This window comes from Notechis scutatus, chromosome 1 (assembly GCF_049901735.1).
Source record: "Notechis scutatus isolate UNSWTSFEM ecotype Mainland chromosome 1, rNotScu1.2, whole genome shotgun sequence".
NCBI classification, from domain to species: domain Eukaryota; kingdom Metazoa; phylum Chordata; class Lepidosauria; order Squamata; family Elapidae; genus Notechis; species Notechis scutatus.
Genome location: NC_142009.1, coordinates 291,671,040 through 291,689,593, shown reverse-complemented (window position 1 = coordinate 291,689,593; position 18,554 = coordinate 291,671,040). Strand labels below are relative to the sequence as shown.

Below are 18,554 nucleotides of genomic sequence, written 5' to 3'. Positions count from 1 at the left end.
AGCTGATGTTCCTGAGTTAGCTTCAAAGGTAGTCCCTGTTGTAGACCATGCTGAAGTAATCTACACATGAAGTGACAAGATCGTAATTCACGTATTTGTCAGGCATTCTGGCCCAAAAAGCCTACAATTGGTGAACCAGCCAAAGCAGAGGTCTTTCCTGGCCATAGCTTCCAGCAGGAGATACAAATGCAGGAGGATCCTCACCACTACAGATTTTCAGGTCAAGCATGACAGGGTCAAAATTGGAACTAAAATAAAGCCAGACCAATCACCAACAAACAGCAGCTCCACCTTGCAGGGATTTAATCTGACTATAGGATATCTCTCATCGGTGTAATACAGTGTTTCAAGTACTAAAGTAGGAGTTGGGAGACTCAGGTTCTAAACCTCCCTTTGACATGGAAGTCAGCTTGGTCACTTCTTCTTAGTTCAGATGAGCATCACTCTGCAACAAGTCAGCTGAAAAACAAAACCCCGCATCACACATCAGCAGCTTCACTGGCAGAACTACAGAGAAGGTAATGCAAGCAGAACCTGTAACCAAGTGGGACAAACACTACTACTACAATAGGATGGTTGTTACCATTAGACATGAACCTTCAGCAGACTGAGTAATCTAAGCAACAGAAATCAAAATTCAAGAAGGGATTCCTGGAAACAAAGATAGTGACCGCTTTCTATTACTGATACAATAAGGCCATCTGTAAGTTCTCATTCTCAGAGTATTTAACAGCATAAACATTTACTACATTATATTACAATCACCCTCTTAGCATTAAACAAGAAAAGCACTATATTCAGTTAAATATATATACAGTTAAGTGGAACCTGAAAACAAGCTTGCAATAGCTATTCTCTTTCTTGCTGTCTCTTCTCTACCAAGCCAGAATGCTTTGTTTGCAGCCTTATTGAAGTGAGAAATATACATTCCACAATCAAGAGAGAACACTGAGGAGCAGAGCATTACCGCGTTATTTTGTTCTGTTCAACCACAGGCAGGGATACTGTTGAGTCACTCTCTTGTGTCACGTTCTTATCTCAATGCAGGAAACGTTTCAAAATCACTTTTAGCAATTAAATACAATGTGGATGCACAGATGACAAATGAGTGACAGAATGTAAAGTTTATCAGGGCACCAGAATATTATTCTGATAACTGAATGGCTCAAAATAGTAACATACTACTGTAAAACAAACTCTTTCCAGGATCTGGTAGTTTCCAATTCAAAGACATTTATGCTTCCCCTTTCTCCAGGTCTGAATTCTGCCCCACCCCATCCAATCCTCTATACTTAATCACAGTCAGATCTGCCTCATCTCACAATGGTGTTTACTGTCTTGATTCCTCTTCCAAATTCCAACTATCATTCTAGCTTCCTTTCTTTCTCTTTTTAACCCATCCATCAAGGGTGTTCCTTCATTTTCACAGTAAACCTGACACTCTGATCAAGGAGACCAACAGCTGCAGCCAGTTTAATCCTAATGTAATTAATCTGCATTAGATAGAAGTACAAAGCATTGTGACTCAAAACAGACACATTTGCTATTTAAAAAAAAAGACATTGATCATGGAACCTGTTGCTATTTTCCCAGTTCCTAAGTTATCTTTGTTCCTAAAATATCAAGGGCCTGCCAGGCAGGGGTTACTGTGAGAAGGACTGAACTGCTGTAACAGACTCTGGCCACAATACAGCCTATGAGGTAATCTGAATTCCTTGGCTCACAGTAAGTACCTGAATTCTTTGAAAACCACAGGAATCCATAGAGAAAAGGTAAATATCTCCACGGAGCCAGCACTAATTAACAAGCAGGGTAACAAAAGGAGAGGGCAGGAGGAGGCTCAAGAAAACAGGAAAGCCCAGTGTCAGACATGACAAGAGGCTGCTGCTGGCTCCTTCATTTCAGAATGTGAATGACTGCGCAGCCATATCCATTTTCTACCCACCCTCTCTCCTTCTCTGGGCCCCTCAGAAGTACATCTGATTTTCTGCTCAACCCGCCACACTTCCACAAACAGTTCTATGTTTTCTCTAGCTTACCACTAGGCTTAACTGCAAGTGTTTGCTCAAAAGATACTAGGCCCCAAATTGCCACCTCTTCAAAACTTTTTCTTAATAGATGAAATTTTCTGATTCCAAACAAAGAAAAGCTGATTTTAAGCCTGAAAATAATCAACCTTGTGCCTGACTGCCCCCTGCTGGTTACTATTTTATGTAAAGCTTGCAAAGCCTCAAAGGTAAAGTGTGTGTGTGTGTGTGTGGGTGGGTGTGTGGGTGTGTGTGTGTGTGTGTGCACATATGTGTTTACAAGATTGACAAATCCAAATTTTATGTGATTTTATCTGGCTTTACAAAATTGAAATTTGAAAGTCAAAGAGTATTTGTCAATTATGCTAAAATATTCATATAAAATTGCATTTCTCAGTATCGGGAAGAAAACCAACTATGAGATGGCAGCAAAAGGGTTTTTGTCGCCATCAAAAGATCCTCTGGATTTTTGCAGCAAACAGGTGGTCTCTGAAAATATCTACTTTAATTTCACCTTTTGTAGAGGATGAAGGGACAAAACAACGTTTTCATAGATTAATTTCTTTTTATTAGCAGATGTTATTTCTAAAGGACCAAGACAATGTATGAAATTTTTACATTATTTCACCTAAGTGAACAATATGTGACAGAATTCATTCACAACTATTTTTTAAATTTAGAGCAATAACATTATTATCCTTCCTTTCCTATTTACACTGGTTTATGAGTCTCATAAGCATATATGTCTGGAAGAAAGAGCAATATTTGTATAGTACGGAAGTGATTTGTGAAGTGTCTACACAAATACACAGACTACAGGAACAACAAAACAAGAACTAAGAGAAAGAAAGGCAGGAAGATAAATATCATTTAGCAGGCATTGCTGGAACCTGCTATGACAAAATTCATGAGAAGGAGGCAAGGACTGAGGGGAACAAACTGGTCAAATGGAACAGGTCAGATGTGAAGGAAGATTAGCATTATATTTGAAGGAAATGCATGGATATACTAAGATGTAAGCATAAGACTCTATATTTGTCAGGAGCATTTGGGCAAGAACTGAAAAAATGAAAAAAAAAAGATAGAAATGTGAGGTACACTATATCCTGCCAAGACTGTCAGAACTTCTGGATAATACTCCCCTGGTCCAGATCACATTATTTTCAGGGAGTAGACATATTGTCATATTGGGAGACTATCTGGATATCTATTAGTAGACCAACTCAGCTAAGACTGCAAGACAGTAGTGGGATTCAATTTTTTTTTACTACCAGTACTGTAGGCATGGCAGGGGAAGGATACTGTAAAATCTCCAGTCAGAGATGGTATTTGCTGGTTCTCTGAGCTACTCAAAATTTCCACTACTGGTTCTCCAGAACTGGTCAGAACCTGCTGCATACCATCTCTGCTGCAAGATCCCAAAAATGCTGTTTCATTTTCCAGAAGATTTGAAAAAAAAAACCCTATGAGGATCAGCTGGTTGAAAAGGAAAAAGAAATTGGGCGTCTTGGGAAGATGTCATCATATAATCTTGAAATTCAAGATATTATAGAAACAGAAACTAAAATATAGTTGTACATGCATACTAGCTGAGCCAATTTCAACAAGCTAAGAAAAGAGCTAGGGACAATCCTATTGGCAGAAATCCTCAAACCAAAGGAAAGACAGAAGTATTCAGAAGTTCTAAAAAATAAGATACTGGAAGAACAATCATAAACCACTATAATGAGGAAAAAATATTTGGGGGAAAGTTTGGAAACTACTGTGGATGCTTAGGGAATTTGGACTGAGCCAAGTTAAAAGGGAGATATACAGGAAATAAAGATAATGTAATCACCAACAAAGTCTACCAAGAAATAGCTATTACCTAAATAAAGTAAATCAAAAAGGCCCAAAGAATTTAGGCTCACAAGCGAAGGTAAAAGCAACAAAAGCTATTTTTTTTCTTGGCCAATGCAGTTATAACAGAAAAAGGAAGGTTAGGTCCAGTTTGAAAAAGCTGAGATAAGGATCCTCAACAAGTATCTTGAGTTTTCTCCTCAAAGGGAAACAGAATGCAAATGGACTGAAGCAAACAACCATCACAGGAGAAAGCAGAAACCCAAGGTAAATAAAGAAATGGCTGCTAACAAACATATTTGCAGGACCATAACAATTACATCCACGAATCTTCTTAAAAACTCACAAATATCACCCCAAAGCTCCTATTATGATTTTTGAGAAATTATGAACACAATCCATAATTAAAGAAAGACAAACAGTTGTTCCTATCATCAAAAGGGACAAAAAAGGATCTGGGTAACTATAGAATGTTCAGGCTGAAGCTGATACTGGGTAAAATTCTGAAAATAATTATTAAGCAATTGGTTTGTGACCATATAGAAAATAACCCATTGCTTGACAGAGGTCATCAAGGGTTTATCATTGCAATTCAACTTGACTTCCTTTTTTGCAAAGTGAATAGTTTAACTGACCATGGAAATGTAATAAATTCAAGATATGACTTTGCATATCTTGAATTCAGCAAAGAACTAGGCAAGGTCTTCCATGAAATGCTAATAGCAAAGATAACAATATGTGGGCTGGTCTGTGTTATCAAAACTGAGTGAAGCATCATAAGAAATATCATCAATGACTCCACATCAAGTTAGAGAGAAGTATCAAATGGCATACCATAGGGATCCATTCCTGGCTCTACACTGCATACTATATCTATGAATAGTAAGTTAGAAAACATTATCAAATTTACATATGATATAGACATAGGGAAGATAGCCAATTTCCTAGAGATTTTCAGGATTCAGAAGGAATCCTGTTCAGAATTTCTGATTCTGGAAGAGAGAGCATAAAACAGTAAGATAAATTTCAACAGGCACAAATGCAACTTCCTACATTTAGATAGGAAAAACAAAGGCATATGTGAGGGAGATGGAAGGTTTCTAAATTAGAGACAGACAGACAGAAGACAAATAAGGCAGGATTGGTGGGGAAAGAGGAGAATCATCCTTGACAGCACTATATTTTAAAAGACGACAGGTGTTTTCATCTATCAGAAACTAAATATTCAAATATGATCCTATCCAAGTTTAATATCAAGATCAAGAAGTCATCATTATCCTCTATTCTACACTGGGCAAACCATATCCAGAACATTGTGTCCTGACTGGAGGAATCCATTTTAGAAAGGAAGTATGTCCAGAAAATAGTAATCAAGAAGATAAGGATTCCAAAGAGAACAATTTATGAAGAACAGCTGAAAATACTGCAAATGTTCAGCTAGGATAAAAGGTGGCAGGAAGACATGAAAGCTGAAAGGCTATATTGATACCTAAAAAGCTATCATGTAGATCAGGGCTGTCAAACTCGCAGCCTATGTGCCAGGTGCATCACATGCTGGCCACGCCCCCGCCCGGGTTTAGCAAAGGGGGGGGAGTCCTGATATATCACATGACAATGACATGATGATGTGAGTTTGACAGCCCTGATATAGGTGGTGGGACAAAACTGTTAGAATGGTTCCCTATGACAACAATCAATTGTTCTAAGTGACAAGGAAGCAGATTTTGATCAGGAAAAAAAAATCTTTATTTTAGGAGTTGTCCAACAATGGAGTAGACTGCCATAGAACAGAGATGTTTAAACAGAAGCTAGGTAGCCATCTGTCTAAGATGCGGAAACAGAGACCACTTGTTCTTCAGGATCCCTTCCAATTCTTACTTCTATAATTCTATAAAATTTAGGAAATGCAAAAATATCAGCAAGCAAAGAATCTTTAAAATTTGCTACTGTTACCAAAAGCCAAATGCAGGAAAATATGCTTCATATATTACTACATATATTCAAAATTTCTCCACTACTTGAATACCTGTAGCTCAGCATTTAAAGAATTAAATTCTCTGAGATGAAGGTAGAAAACAGAGTAACTCAAAGTAAGAGATAGTAATATATAATTATTCTTCATAATTTTTAATTTTCAAAAGTTCAGAAGAACTACAAGATCAAGCAGTCTCTTGCTATTCCTAACTTATACATAAAAAGAAAGCTTGATTCTTGCTCTGCCACTTCACGTGGTAAGGCATTCAGCTTATATAACATAAGACACAAAATCAAGACTTACCGGGCCAAACCTTCCTCATAGAGATAGATGACAAGGGGATCATAGGATGTCACCAAAACATAAAGCCGCACATCAAATTTGAAGTCTAAAAAAAGGCACAATCATAACTAGTTGCCAGAAATTATTCAGAACAGTGAAACTACATAAGGATAGGGTATAGAATTAGATATTTTCAAGAACCATTTAACAGTCAAGTACCAATGAATAGAAATATTTCCTGAGCTTGGATAACAATTATACAGCATTTACTACAACAACAGCAAAATAGAAAACAGAACTACTTTCTTATGGATCATTGACTTACTCTCAATTATCTTCAAATTTCTAAAAAAAAACAACACACCCAAATTTTAATATTAACTCACCATCTATGAGAAGTGGGTTGTTGATGTAACGGGAAACCAGGATGTTTTCTTCAAGGGAAATTTGATTTGGCTATAGGATGAGATAGACAGTACAATGGAATGAAGAACTGAAAAGTTGAATGCTGATTTCACTAAGTGACTTTGCCCATTACCTTTCAATGAATATTTATTGGGTTAATGAACTCCATGGTGAACCCTAATATTTTCTCTTTTTTTCCCTCAAAACTTTTCAATGCCAAACAGGGCAATTACGGTGTTGTTCTCATGCCAAAACATTCAAGTTATCATGCACAACATTATAATATAAAAGGATGGGCCCGTTCCTCACTGGCAAAACAGTTTTCACCTGCCTTACCATCGATTGGTATGGATCCAAATTAATGTAATATATTCTAGAGAAGTCACATGTATAATATGCATAAACTTCAGATTATATGTGAAAAAAATCTTAGAACTCCTTCCTTCCTCCCTTCCTCCTTCCCTCCTTCCTTCACCTTTGAGTCAGTGTTAACTCCTGGCAACTGCCTGAACTAGTCCATCGAGTACTGTTGATAAAATTTCAGAATGTCTTGCCATTACTTTCTTCCTAGGGCTGAGGGTGTGTGACTGGCCCACTCAGCTAACTTTGTGAAATAAACACACACACACACACACACACACACACACACACACAGAGAGTTCTAATGACAATAAGAAAAAGTTGGATCAAATATGATTTTCTATTGCAGCAGCCATCATTCCAAGAATCATGTGCAACAATAGGTCAAGTTAACTGCAGTTACAGAAGTTTGTTTTTAGTAAGTATGACATACACACACAAAACATTCACCTAATTACCGAAAAATAAGTAAACTTCCCTTAAGAATGTTTGAGAGTGCTCCATACATGGAACAAATATGACATATTTGTGAATTTTGCAATCCTTGATGGAAAATGGTTTGAGAGCTTTTTCCAGGTTCTGACCTTTTGTTCACATATTACTTTTTCTTGAAGCAGATCTTGTCCAGCTTTGGAAAGATTTGCTTCATTCACTTGGCCAGCAGTTCTTTAATTCCATGGGAAACAGCCAGGCTGAGAACAGACGAGGCAAATTGACCCCTTCTAGATGAGATTTGGGGAGTGGGGGAAATGAAAGTTTTCACTAACTGAAAGTAATGACTCACAGTTTTATGTTATATCTATTCCAGGAACACCTACCCTACCAGAATGATTAAAGAAACCAATTGCTTATTCCATACCATTTATATGATATAAAACTTCCCAAGTATCTTTAGTCATCAATCCACAAAGTGAGGATGTGCAAAAACATACAAACTTCATATGTGTATGCCACCGTCTGAGTATAATTTTAACTTTTTCTTAAAAATTGTACTCCAGTCATTCCCAGAATGTGTTTTCATAAATTTCTGATATAATACACCCATATGTTAAAAACATTCACACACCAGTCTCATTTTCAGCTTCTGTTTTGTATACCTGACTTTTTTGGAGTGTAAAAGTACAATGCTCCGGTTCCCACATCACATAAAGCCATAATGTGAGTTATTTGCTTTCAGCTTACCATAATATACAAAATCACCTATTGTGGGTTAACTTTAAATATGAATAGGGTTATTATGCTTTGTTCAGAGAACTATGGTTAGAACCCCTATTCAAGTTTAAGCAGGCTTAAATTTCTAGTAAAAATGGGAATAGGCATTCATTTCCTCTTTTCAAGACTATAATTTTTACTGCAGACTTAAGCAAGTGACAGAACAGTAAATTGATTCAAAACTGCACATTAGTTTCTACTGTTAGCAATCTATCAAATTTTGGCAGAGAAAATATACAGAATACAGGAGGCAGTGAGTCATCAAACTAGCCATATTTTGAAGTTGTTAGATCATTTTTAATGCTTACATTATTGATCAAATAGACACCCCGTCCCCTAGAAGAAGCCACTGGTTTTACTATCCAAGGTCCCCTGTCCTTTGAATAGGAAGCTAGTTGAAGGGGAAAAAAGGACAAATACATACTTCAGTATTAAATTTTCTACAAAAATGTCACCAAACAGTGATAATTTTGGCCAGTAATACTTGCAATTTTCAGTATAGTTTATTAGTATATATCACTCAACCTTGTTTACCAATCAACCATTATCAATAGCTGAAACAAAATTATATTTCATATTCAGAAAAAAATTATATTTCATATTCATAAACACATATAAACAATTGTGAAGTCTGGAGAGGGCACAAAACTCTACCATGCACCCTTTGAACAGGTACACACAGTTTGTATTTCAGGATATCAATATTTAGTACACTTCTGTTTGTATGTGTAAAATACTATATTTACTTCAAAGTAAGTTTTTTTTTTAATAAAGAAAAAAAGCAGTAAGAGAAAACTAAGAAACTCAACAAGCATTTTTCCTAGGCTGAGCAAGTATTAATTTTTATCCTTTTATATTATGGCAAGTTTCACTGAGTTTAACCATTTTTATTCCAAGATAAAAATGTTGAGAATTTCAATTCCGATTCTGATATTATGAAATATTATGTCACTGACTAATCTGGTTTGAGAAGAACAAAAACATGCTAATCCAAACCTTCTTTTGAACATAGAAACATAGAAAACTGATGGCAGAAAAAGAACTAGTGGTATACTGAGTCTGTCCTTTGAGGGTTTTTTTTCCATTTTTAATTTATTATTTAATTATTATTTTACTTTTTATTTATTTTTAATTTTTGTCAGATTAAAAAAAAACATTGACAGGGAGCACTCTAGAAAACTGTGAAAAGCCCATTGTAAAAGGACTATTTGTGGACTCTAGACTTCTTTCAAAAATCTTCCCTCTCAATCTGACAAATATTAGAGGACCCCTGGTTACTTATTGAAGGACATGATTGGTCTCCTTTTTGGGTACATGCAGTAATCAAACCCAAAGAACTGTTTCATTCCTGTTTTTCTCTAATAAAAAATGCAACTACAGTTTACAGGGGATTCAATAAATTAACAAAAAATTCAGGAATACAATAGAAACATTACAGAATGAAAATTTCCCATTCAGTTCTAGCTTTGCTTATGAACTGGTAATCCAGGTCATAGACTTACTGCAAAACTCCTGATATTCAGCTGGAAGGATGAAGGTCTGAGGCAAAATATGGAAGGTCTTGAATCCATAAATCTGTTGCATTCGATTAATGTTCTTGTATAGTCTATCTTTCCGAGTTAATTCATATGACCTAAAGCCATATAGATATAATTTGCTAGTGTCACCTTGTTTATGAGGATTTTTAAGAATTCATCATTACAATTAAACTTTCATTCTCCTGACTTTCATTCAGCAGACTTTGGATGTAACAGATAACATTTTACTTTAGATTTCACCCCCAAAAACAAGCAGTCTATTCTTTCTAAAGCATTCTGGACAATTTAAAGTAATTTGCCACAATTTACATTATGCAAATTATATAACTTGATACAATTATTTTGAAGCACTGGCTATGTAATTATGCAAATGTAAATCATTACCTCATTAATTTCAGATTTCACAGAATTTTGGATTTAATTGATATACTTTTTCCCAAAATGATGCTTTGAGTCAAACTTTTATTGTGTGATTTCATTCACAAGCCTTGTGAAACATTTCATGCCTTAACATGACATTGTAATCATTTCGCTACTAAAAGCATATGTACAACACACCATTCTTCTATTCCCTCAATTGAAGTCATTTATAAATAGAAATGGACAATATTTTTTTAGTATTACAGTCCTTCCAAGATAATCTTGGATTCAATGTGGACAGCCGCATTCTGCTACTCTTAAAATCTTCACTCATGCATTTTCCTGTTCACATATACCCTTCAATGTAACCTATCCAACCTCTGTTTCATCATCTTACGTCTATCTCTAATGGCTCACTGCCTTATCAAATGCCTCCAAACCTGAAGGGAACTGAGGATAGATGAATGTCTATTCATACTCAGAGCCATCAATAGCAACAGATAAAGTATAGAATGTTGTCATGCCTTGGGTATAAAACTCTGGATTCATGCATACATTTGTCCACCAGCCCATTGTGTTACCTTCAAGGTCATGAATATGCCAAATTTTTAGAGTTGTCTGTGCAAGGGAAAACAACTTGCAGTATCCCAAGATTTTTTGTAGTAACTGCTACTACCAATTTCCACTGGCTAAATTAAAGGTAAATTTAAATAGCTCTGGCACTAAATAATACAGAAAAGGCTTGAGGGAATAAATTTGTTAATTTTGTTTTGCTCTGGTCACACCCACATCTTCACTTACCCACACACTTAAATCCCTTACAGTAAGAGATGCCATCAAGATTTACTAAATTTAGCAATAAGAAACATTAGCAAAAAAGCAAGAGCCTTGGTAAAAGCTTTTTTGTTTTAATTTAACAATTTTACTGAACCTTTAGAATAAAGCTGGGCACTTGGAAGAAATGGAAATATAAATGATCTGCAACTTTTGTCAGATATAGTATCACTCTTCGAAGAATGAGTCTCTGTTCTGTATCATATTATTATAAGATGCCACTTCTTACCTGGGAAAGTGATTCACTTTTTGAATATCTGTGAGAGTTCGCAGAACGTAAGGTTTTAAATGTGACCCTGTCCACATAAGATTATATTCATTACTGCTGGGATGCACCTGGGAAAAGATATGGTTGAACATTTTAATAGTTAACCAGCTGAATAACATTTTATTACCTCAGAATCCATAACTTGGACAGCATTCAAAATTAAAAGAGAACAAGTTCACTCATACAACAGGACCTGTCAACTTTCTTTCCCTATTCACAATGTGCTCTGAAGGGTCTTCCACCCAGAAGAAACTATTAAAATGTTAACGCTATCAGAAAAGCATCATCAACCAGAAGAATTCTACTGGATTCAAATAACTGTAGTAAATAAATGATTATTAAAAAGTAGGCACAATCTGATTTCTAGTCCAGAAAAAATGCTGTCCAGTTATGAACATTTACAGTTGTTACATGTTGATTTTAATTTTGCTATTTATTCTATATTTATGACAGATTGCACATATACTTTGTAGAACAAAAATATGTACAGTCATATCTACAAATTGAGCTTCTTCTGAAATACTATAAGTGCACCAAGAACTTCAAGCAAAATCTCTCTTAAACACATCATATAAGAGAAAGAAATATAATTTGTAGCATTACAATGCTAGACAAGACACCAAATTAAAGGAGAAAACACCTTTTGCTTTTTTTTATTGGGTTCAGGTTACTCTGGATTCTGATCCATAATGATCTAAAAGCAGTGCAAACAGATTTAATTTTCAGGTCCATGAAATTCACAAATAAACATACCTCCCGAAATCCATGAGCTGACAGAATGCTACGCACCAAACGACTGTCCGTTCTCACAATTTTAAAAGACAAGTGATAGCGCTCTGGGAACAGAATACAGAATTATTATATAAATACAATTATAATCTATTTTACCAATTGTAAAAGAGATTTTCTCAGAACAACACTTTCTTGTTTATTCTATTCTGCATAAGATCCATACAATAAAGCAATCTATAGCCTTCTCTTATGTATGTACATTTATTTATATGTTTCATTGGGAGACAGGATTCACATGAATGCATTCAATGTAGATAAAGATATATGAATTATTCAACTATATTAAAGATACTGTATACAAGTGGGTCACATGGGAGAATATATTTATATTCTTTTTTCCTTTTGTTATCTTAAATTCAAAGTCAACTTCATTTCAGGTAAATATAACATGAAAAAAAGATTCTTAACCCTTACAAGCTTCAGACAAAGTGCAATACTACATTTTAGGTCTTAGAACCTTCAGTTACATAAAAAATACTCTTTAAAATTTCTCCTCTTAAAGAAGTCATAAAATCATAGCAGATTACATTTATATTTGAAAATATCTGAAAACTCTAGCTCAATATATTAAAAAAAAATTATTTGTAAAGCAGATTATCAGTATGCCAAGTAAATCTTGTCTTTCAATATTTTTTTTATCTACTCTAGGTGATGTAGGTATTTGAGAAAAATAAGATTTACCCCCAATCAAGCGGATGTAACTGTCCTTGGTTAGAATAGCTTCAGCATGAAATACCATGATTGGAATCCTCCTGAATCCACCTGTCCACATGATACATGGGTGCTCCCTAAAAAAATAAAAAAAATTCAACAGATAAAAAATAACTACCTTAATGATATATGCACAACCTTATTTCAGAAGACAAGTAGTCTTTAATTTAGGCGTTATCCTTAATTCAAACACTATTTTTGATTACCAATATTTTTTAAGAAACCTATTTTTCTCCATCCAAGATTAAGAATTTTTGTCTGGGAAAGAGCTTTTTCTTCTTTTTAACATAACATTAGAATAAATATATAGGACAGACACTTACATTTTCCTCATATAGTTCTTTGTAAATCAGGACAGAATCTCTGTTATGTATTGTAGCAACATATTCTACAGCAACGCCTCAGCAAGCATCATGTTGCTGGGCTACTATTAAGCCTCACCCGAATGCAGAAATGTTGAGAATTGCCCAGACAGCAAATAGCAAAGCATATAGCAAATATATATATACATATATGTGTATATGTATGTATATGTGTATATATATGTATACACACACGCACACACACACACACACACACACACACAACAAAACTTTCCACATGTACTTAACACTTTTTCTCTTAATATTAAAAACTGAAAATTATAATTCAACAGTGTCCTTTGGGAATTTCTGGTAAATTTGGCAGGGGTGTTGTAAGTCATGTACCACTACATTAACTAAAACTGCTACTTCCAGAGAATTAGATTCTTTCTCCTCTTATCTTCCCACAGTATAAGAGCAAATCTGGGAGGTTGGTGGATTGCCTGTTGAAGATTCACAGTCTGCCCAGAAAGACAGGCAGAAGTGAGCTCAGCTAAGTTCTATCTTATAAACTATTAAATACTTCCTATGTTATATGAACGTACCTGAATTCAAATTTGCACAAATATAGAAGAAATTATTATCTAGCATCTTCCACTGTTATATCATTAGTAGGAAAGTCAATAAGATACTAAAGAGATAGGAACAATCCTCCCTCAAAGCAATGCATGATTCAGGACAATAATGAAACAAAAAAACATCTTAAAAAGTTATGATATTTATGTAGTTACTAAGCACATCTAAATTATATTGAAGTAACCAAAATATCTTTACAATCCCCAAGGAATGTCACAACTTTTGAGCACCCTTAATGTTTGGAAATTGAAAGTTGAAAAATTTGACCCACCCTAACAATACATGTGCAATCATAGTTTCTCTTTATGCAAAAATATGTATAGAAGCCAGACCAGCTGAAAAAAAGTATTAAACCAAATATTAAATAAATACCACAAATCTGGAGCCTAAACTATATTCATCTCAGGCTCAAAAAACAATATCACAACAATAAACTGTAAATAAACTGAGTCAGAATACCAACTTTAGATGAACTGGGATCATAGAAAGAAGTACTATAGTATGTGTATATGAAGGACAGAGAATGTCTATCTGCTAACATGGAAGAGAAAAATTCTACAAACAGCAGGCTTTAAACTTAGGTTAATACACAGCCTGAAAATAAACAGACTAAAGATATGTTCTCATTTACTCTTTTCTTGATTTGGATGAGTGTCATACTCTAGTTGCATCTTCTCCACAAAATTTTTATTTTTTATTGTATTATTATGTAAGTTTATACCACCCATCTTACTATCCAAAGTGACTCTGAAATATCATACATCATAAAGTTTCTAAATAAGCAACAATATCCATCAACCTATATTTATTAATTCATGTGAGTTTCCCAGGAAATTCAGGTGAAAGATTGCTAACAATTTCATTGAAGAAAATAATTGGAAGACAGTAAAAGAAGTCAAGAGAACTATATATAAAGCTTAGCAAAGATTTGAAAGAGTCACACATCAGCAATAAAAAGAGGATCAAGTTATCAAGGCAGAATGCATATACGTCTCAGCTATAGATATGGTTATCAAAAAAGGTAAAACTCAAAAAAGAATTGAAGTTTTGAAAGGAGGCTGATATCAATAATAAAAAGAATAACAAAGAGAACACCCCTTTGGATATATGTTCAAAATAATAAGCAGGAAAAACAAATACAGCTATTCCCAATAAAGATGGGAAAATGTTAAAAGGTAACCAAGAAAAGACAGAATTACTTTACTCTAATTTTGGCTCAGTTTTTTCCAAGAGGATATGGGACCACTGGGCAATTTTGAAGAGCAGGATGAATCAGTAGGACTGAAGCTTTAGTCTAACAGAAATATAGTCAGGGAATTCTTCTCTAAATATGTTTAAATTTATAAAGCTAGCTGAATTTCAACCAAGGATACAAAATAAATTTGCTGAAGGTTTTGCTAAGTTTTATGCATTATTTTTAAAAATTCAACATAACATTGTATCAAACAACTGGAGGGGAAAAACTGTTTGTTGTCTTTATATTTAAAAGAAGAATAAAGAAGATACAGGGAAATATCAATTAGTAACAAACCTAAAAGCAAATTATCTATAAGACTTTTAAAACAAATGCAAAAATCACCAGAAATTGTGGATTTGACAGGTTCTGGTCTTGCCAGACAAGCATTACCTTATTTTTTTACTTGGAAATTTTTCCTTAGAATGTAAGAATGCTAAGATGGAATGTATCTTGATTTCAACAAAACATTTGACAAGTATCCCATGACATTCTGATTAGCAAATGGTTTGCCCACTTCCCAATGGGATGCAGAAGAATACCATAGCCTTTAAGAAGGTTTTGAAAATAGAATGTTTTTATTTCCAAGTGCCATGTTTTTATTTCCAAGTGCCATGTAGTAGTGCATTGTAACTTTTTAAAATTATAAATGCCTTCAAAGTGTTTAATAATATATTTTTATAATGGGATTTGCTGTTTTGATATTATGTAGTTGCAAACAAGGCAAATGCAACTTTAGGCTTCATCAAGATTAGTTCTGTTTCTAAACTGCAGGGAAAAAATAATTCATTTTATTCTGTGTTAGCTAGAGACCACTTTTCAAGTATAGTAACCAGGTCTAGACATTATATGTTAAGGACCAGATCAAATTTAGAGAAATGCCACCAGGATTTTTTACTAGAAAGTAAAGAGAAGAAAAACTGAAGACAGATTAACCATGAGAAAACAGGACTGTGAAAGTGTATATTTTAAATACTTGAATTATGTCATTCAGAAGATCAAGAGCTTTGTAATACCGTGTTTCTCCAACAATACGGCCTCCACCAATAGGAAGACCCAGCATGTTTTCTAGGCATAAAATCAATTAAGCCCTCCCCAAATTTAGGCCTAGTTTAAAACATGCAAAATAGGGGAAGGGTGGGGGGACTTGCCATTTGGAGTGCCGTTGGAGCTACCACCGCCATTTGGAGTGCCCTTGGAGCTGCTGCCGCCGTTTGGAGCTGCCTCTGCCGCTTTGGAGCCGCCGCCGCCATTTGGAGCTGCCTCTGCCATTTGGAGCCGCCGCCGCCGTTGGAGCTGCCTCTGCCGCTTGGAGCTGCTGCCGCCGCTTGAGCTGCCGCCGCCGCTTGAAGCTGCCGCCTGCGCTTGGAGCACTACCGCTGTTTGGAGCACCACCGCCACTCCAAACACGGCGGCAGCTCCAAACACGGAAGCAGCAGCTCCAAACGTGACGGCGGCACTCCAAACAGCGCCGGCGGCTCCAAACGGCAGAGGCAGCTCCAAACACGGAAGCGGAGCCACCGCCGCCGCTTGAGCTGCCGCCGCTGTTTGGAGTACCATTGGAGCTGCCTCTGCCGCTTGGAGCTGCCTCTGCCGCTTGAGCTGCCGCTTCGCGCTTGGAGCACTACCGCTGTTTGGAGCACCACTGCCACTCCAAACACGGCGGCAGCTCCAAACGCGGAAGTGGCAGCTCCAAACGACGGCGGCAGCTCCAACGGCGGCGGTGGCTCGCTTCCGTGTTTGAGCTGCCTCTGCCGTTGAGCCAGCCGCCGCCGTTGAGCTGCCGCCCGTGTTTGGAGTGGCGGTGGTGCTTCAAACAGCGGTAGTGCTCCAAACGCGGAAGCGGCAGCTTCAAACGGCGGCGGCGGCTCCAAACGGCAGCGGCAGCTCCAAACGGCAGAGGCAGCTCCAAACGGCGGCAGCAGCTCCAACGGCACTCCAAACGGCAGTGGAATGGGCAGAAGGGAAAGCAACAGAGGCAGGTGCCAAAGGTCTTGGGTCTGCAGCAAAGGTGTTTGGTGGGAGTAGGGAGCTCTCTGCGTCGCCATGATCGCCCTTAGGAGCAGCTGGTGGCGAGGCTGCCCGCGGGGGCTCTAGATGAGGATGAAAGGGGGAAATTAGTTACCCCTCAAAAGACGGCCTAGCCGTTTTTTCGGCTCAAAAATAAGGCCCGGCCTTATTATGTGAGAAACACGGTAGATAGTTCAAAGGTAAAAGTAGTTATCCAAAAACATAGGGAAACAATACTTCACTGAAAGTATTCGAGCAGGAATAAAACTGCCATCTCTCAGGGATGCTTTAATTTAGGTTCCTGTACTGAGTAAAAGATTAGACCCAATGGCCTAAAGACCCCTTTCCAGTTCTTTTCTATCATCTGTATTATCCCATTTGTGTGCCAGTTTGAATATAAAATTGTAAAAGTTGATAGACTGTTTCCTACCTTAATCAAACTACAGTATAAGTGAAGGACATTCTGCCAATTTTCTATGGCAAGAGAAATTAATGGGTGGGAGAGAATGGATGAAAAAAAGTCTACTAAACCAAGCCATATTAGTAAACCTATGTTTATAAACATAGCTTCCTGCAGGGGAACAAGAAGCAGACTCGTGCAAATAAAGACTTAATATCAAAGTAAGCTAAAAAATAACCCTCAATGATAGGAAAGGACAACTTTTCACCACAGACCACAATTCAAACAACAATGCATGTTTAAAAAAGGCACAAGGCCAAATTCCCAGCTAAAGGATCAAGAAGATATGAAAGATATTGGCTTGAGATCTGGCCTATAACCGGTAACGTGATCAAAGCAGCTTCATACATTTACACAATAGTCACATTCATGTTCCCTTGTAACCCACCTACCTACTTCCAGAATTACAAGAAAAAGTAGGCTGCACATACAAGTGATAAAAGTATAGTGAGAATAATGTGCATTTAAATATTTCCCTTAAAAACTTAATGTGTCTAGTTCCTCTATAGTCTTCAGATTGCTAAAGTTTGCAAGGATAAGCATGCATTTATCAATTTTCCAGAGATTTGGAACCTGCATACGTGTTTAATCGAAAGTAAGTACATGCAGAGTGTTTACTTTAAGACCAATAAAGGCATCTGGTTACCTAGGGTAACTAGGAGCATGCCTTATGTGACAGCTCTCATCCTAAGGATGAAGTTAATTCTCACTAATTCTGGCTGAATGCCCACAGCAGAATAAGGATAAATGTGTAGCAGACATGAAGCTACATACTGAACATTCACACTTATAATTTCAAGCTTTCATGTTCATTTTTAAAGAAGGTTAGACTTAAATTTCCATAGTAACTCTGACACAATATACAATTATAAGTTTTAACTTACTCTGGCCCTTCCATTTCTTCCTCTTCCTCAGAAGATGAATCCGATTCTTCCAAATCCCGAGCCATTCCAACTGGCATATCCTGTGTATGTTTTCACACAGCCCAGAAACAACGAACCCTTAATATTTTCACTGTAGAATCAGAAAATCTAACCAGTACTATATTCTATGAAGAAAATGAAAATTCAATTATCAGAGTAAATTGGAAATATACAATAATCAAGCTTCTTAGTAGAAAGCCACATACAGTTTCCAGGCACTTTATTTTAATTTTTAATTCAATTGCTGTATTGGTTGGATGACTTTGGGCCAGTCACTCTCTCTCAGCCCAACCCACCTCATAGGTTTGTTGTTGTGGGGAAAATAGGAGGAGGAAGGTATCTTGGATATACTCACTACCTTAAGCTATTTGTAAAAACAATTCAGG

General features: G+C 36.3%; 1 protein-coding gene across 34 annotated transcripts in view; it reads right to left on the bottom strand.

Moving 5' to 3' along the window:
• Positions 1-18,554, bottom strand: part of TTLL5 (tubulin tyrosine ligase like 5) — a 145,994-nt gene that overhangs the window by 125,654 nt on the left and 1,786 nt on the right. For 18 of the 34 annotated variants that reach the window (XM_087951922.1, XM_087951923.1, XM_087951937.1 and 15 more), the window contains exons 2-9: positions 18,130-18,209; positions 12,574-12,680; positions 11,854-11,936; positions 11,062-11,168; positions 9,603-9,733; positions 8,409-8,491; positions 6,510-6,579; positions 6,145-6,229 (exon numbers count right to left, since the gene is read on the bottom strand). In XM_087951922.1, the coding sequence (XP_087808048.1) occupies positions 6,145-6,229; positions 6,510-6,579; positions 8,409-8,491; positions 9,603-9,733; positions 11,062-11,168; positions 11,854-11,936; positions 12,574-12,680; positions 18,130-18,209 (746 nt within the window). Of the gene's footprint in view, positions 1-6,144; positions 6,230-6,509; positions 6,580-8,408; positions 8,492-9,602; positions 9,734-11,061; positions 11,169-11,853; positions 11,937-12,573; positions 12,681-12,926; positions 12,970-18,129; positions 18,294-18,554 lie in introns of those variants that run through there. The other 16 variants (XM_087951933.1, XM_087951929.1, XM_026664392.2 and 13 more) reach the window with 3 other exon arrangements.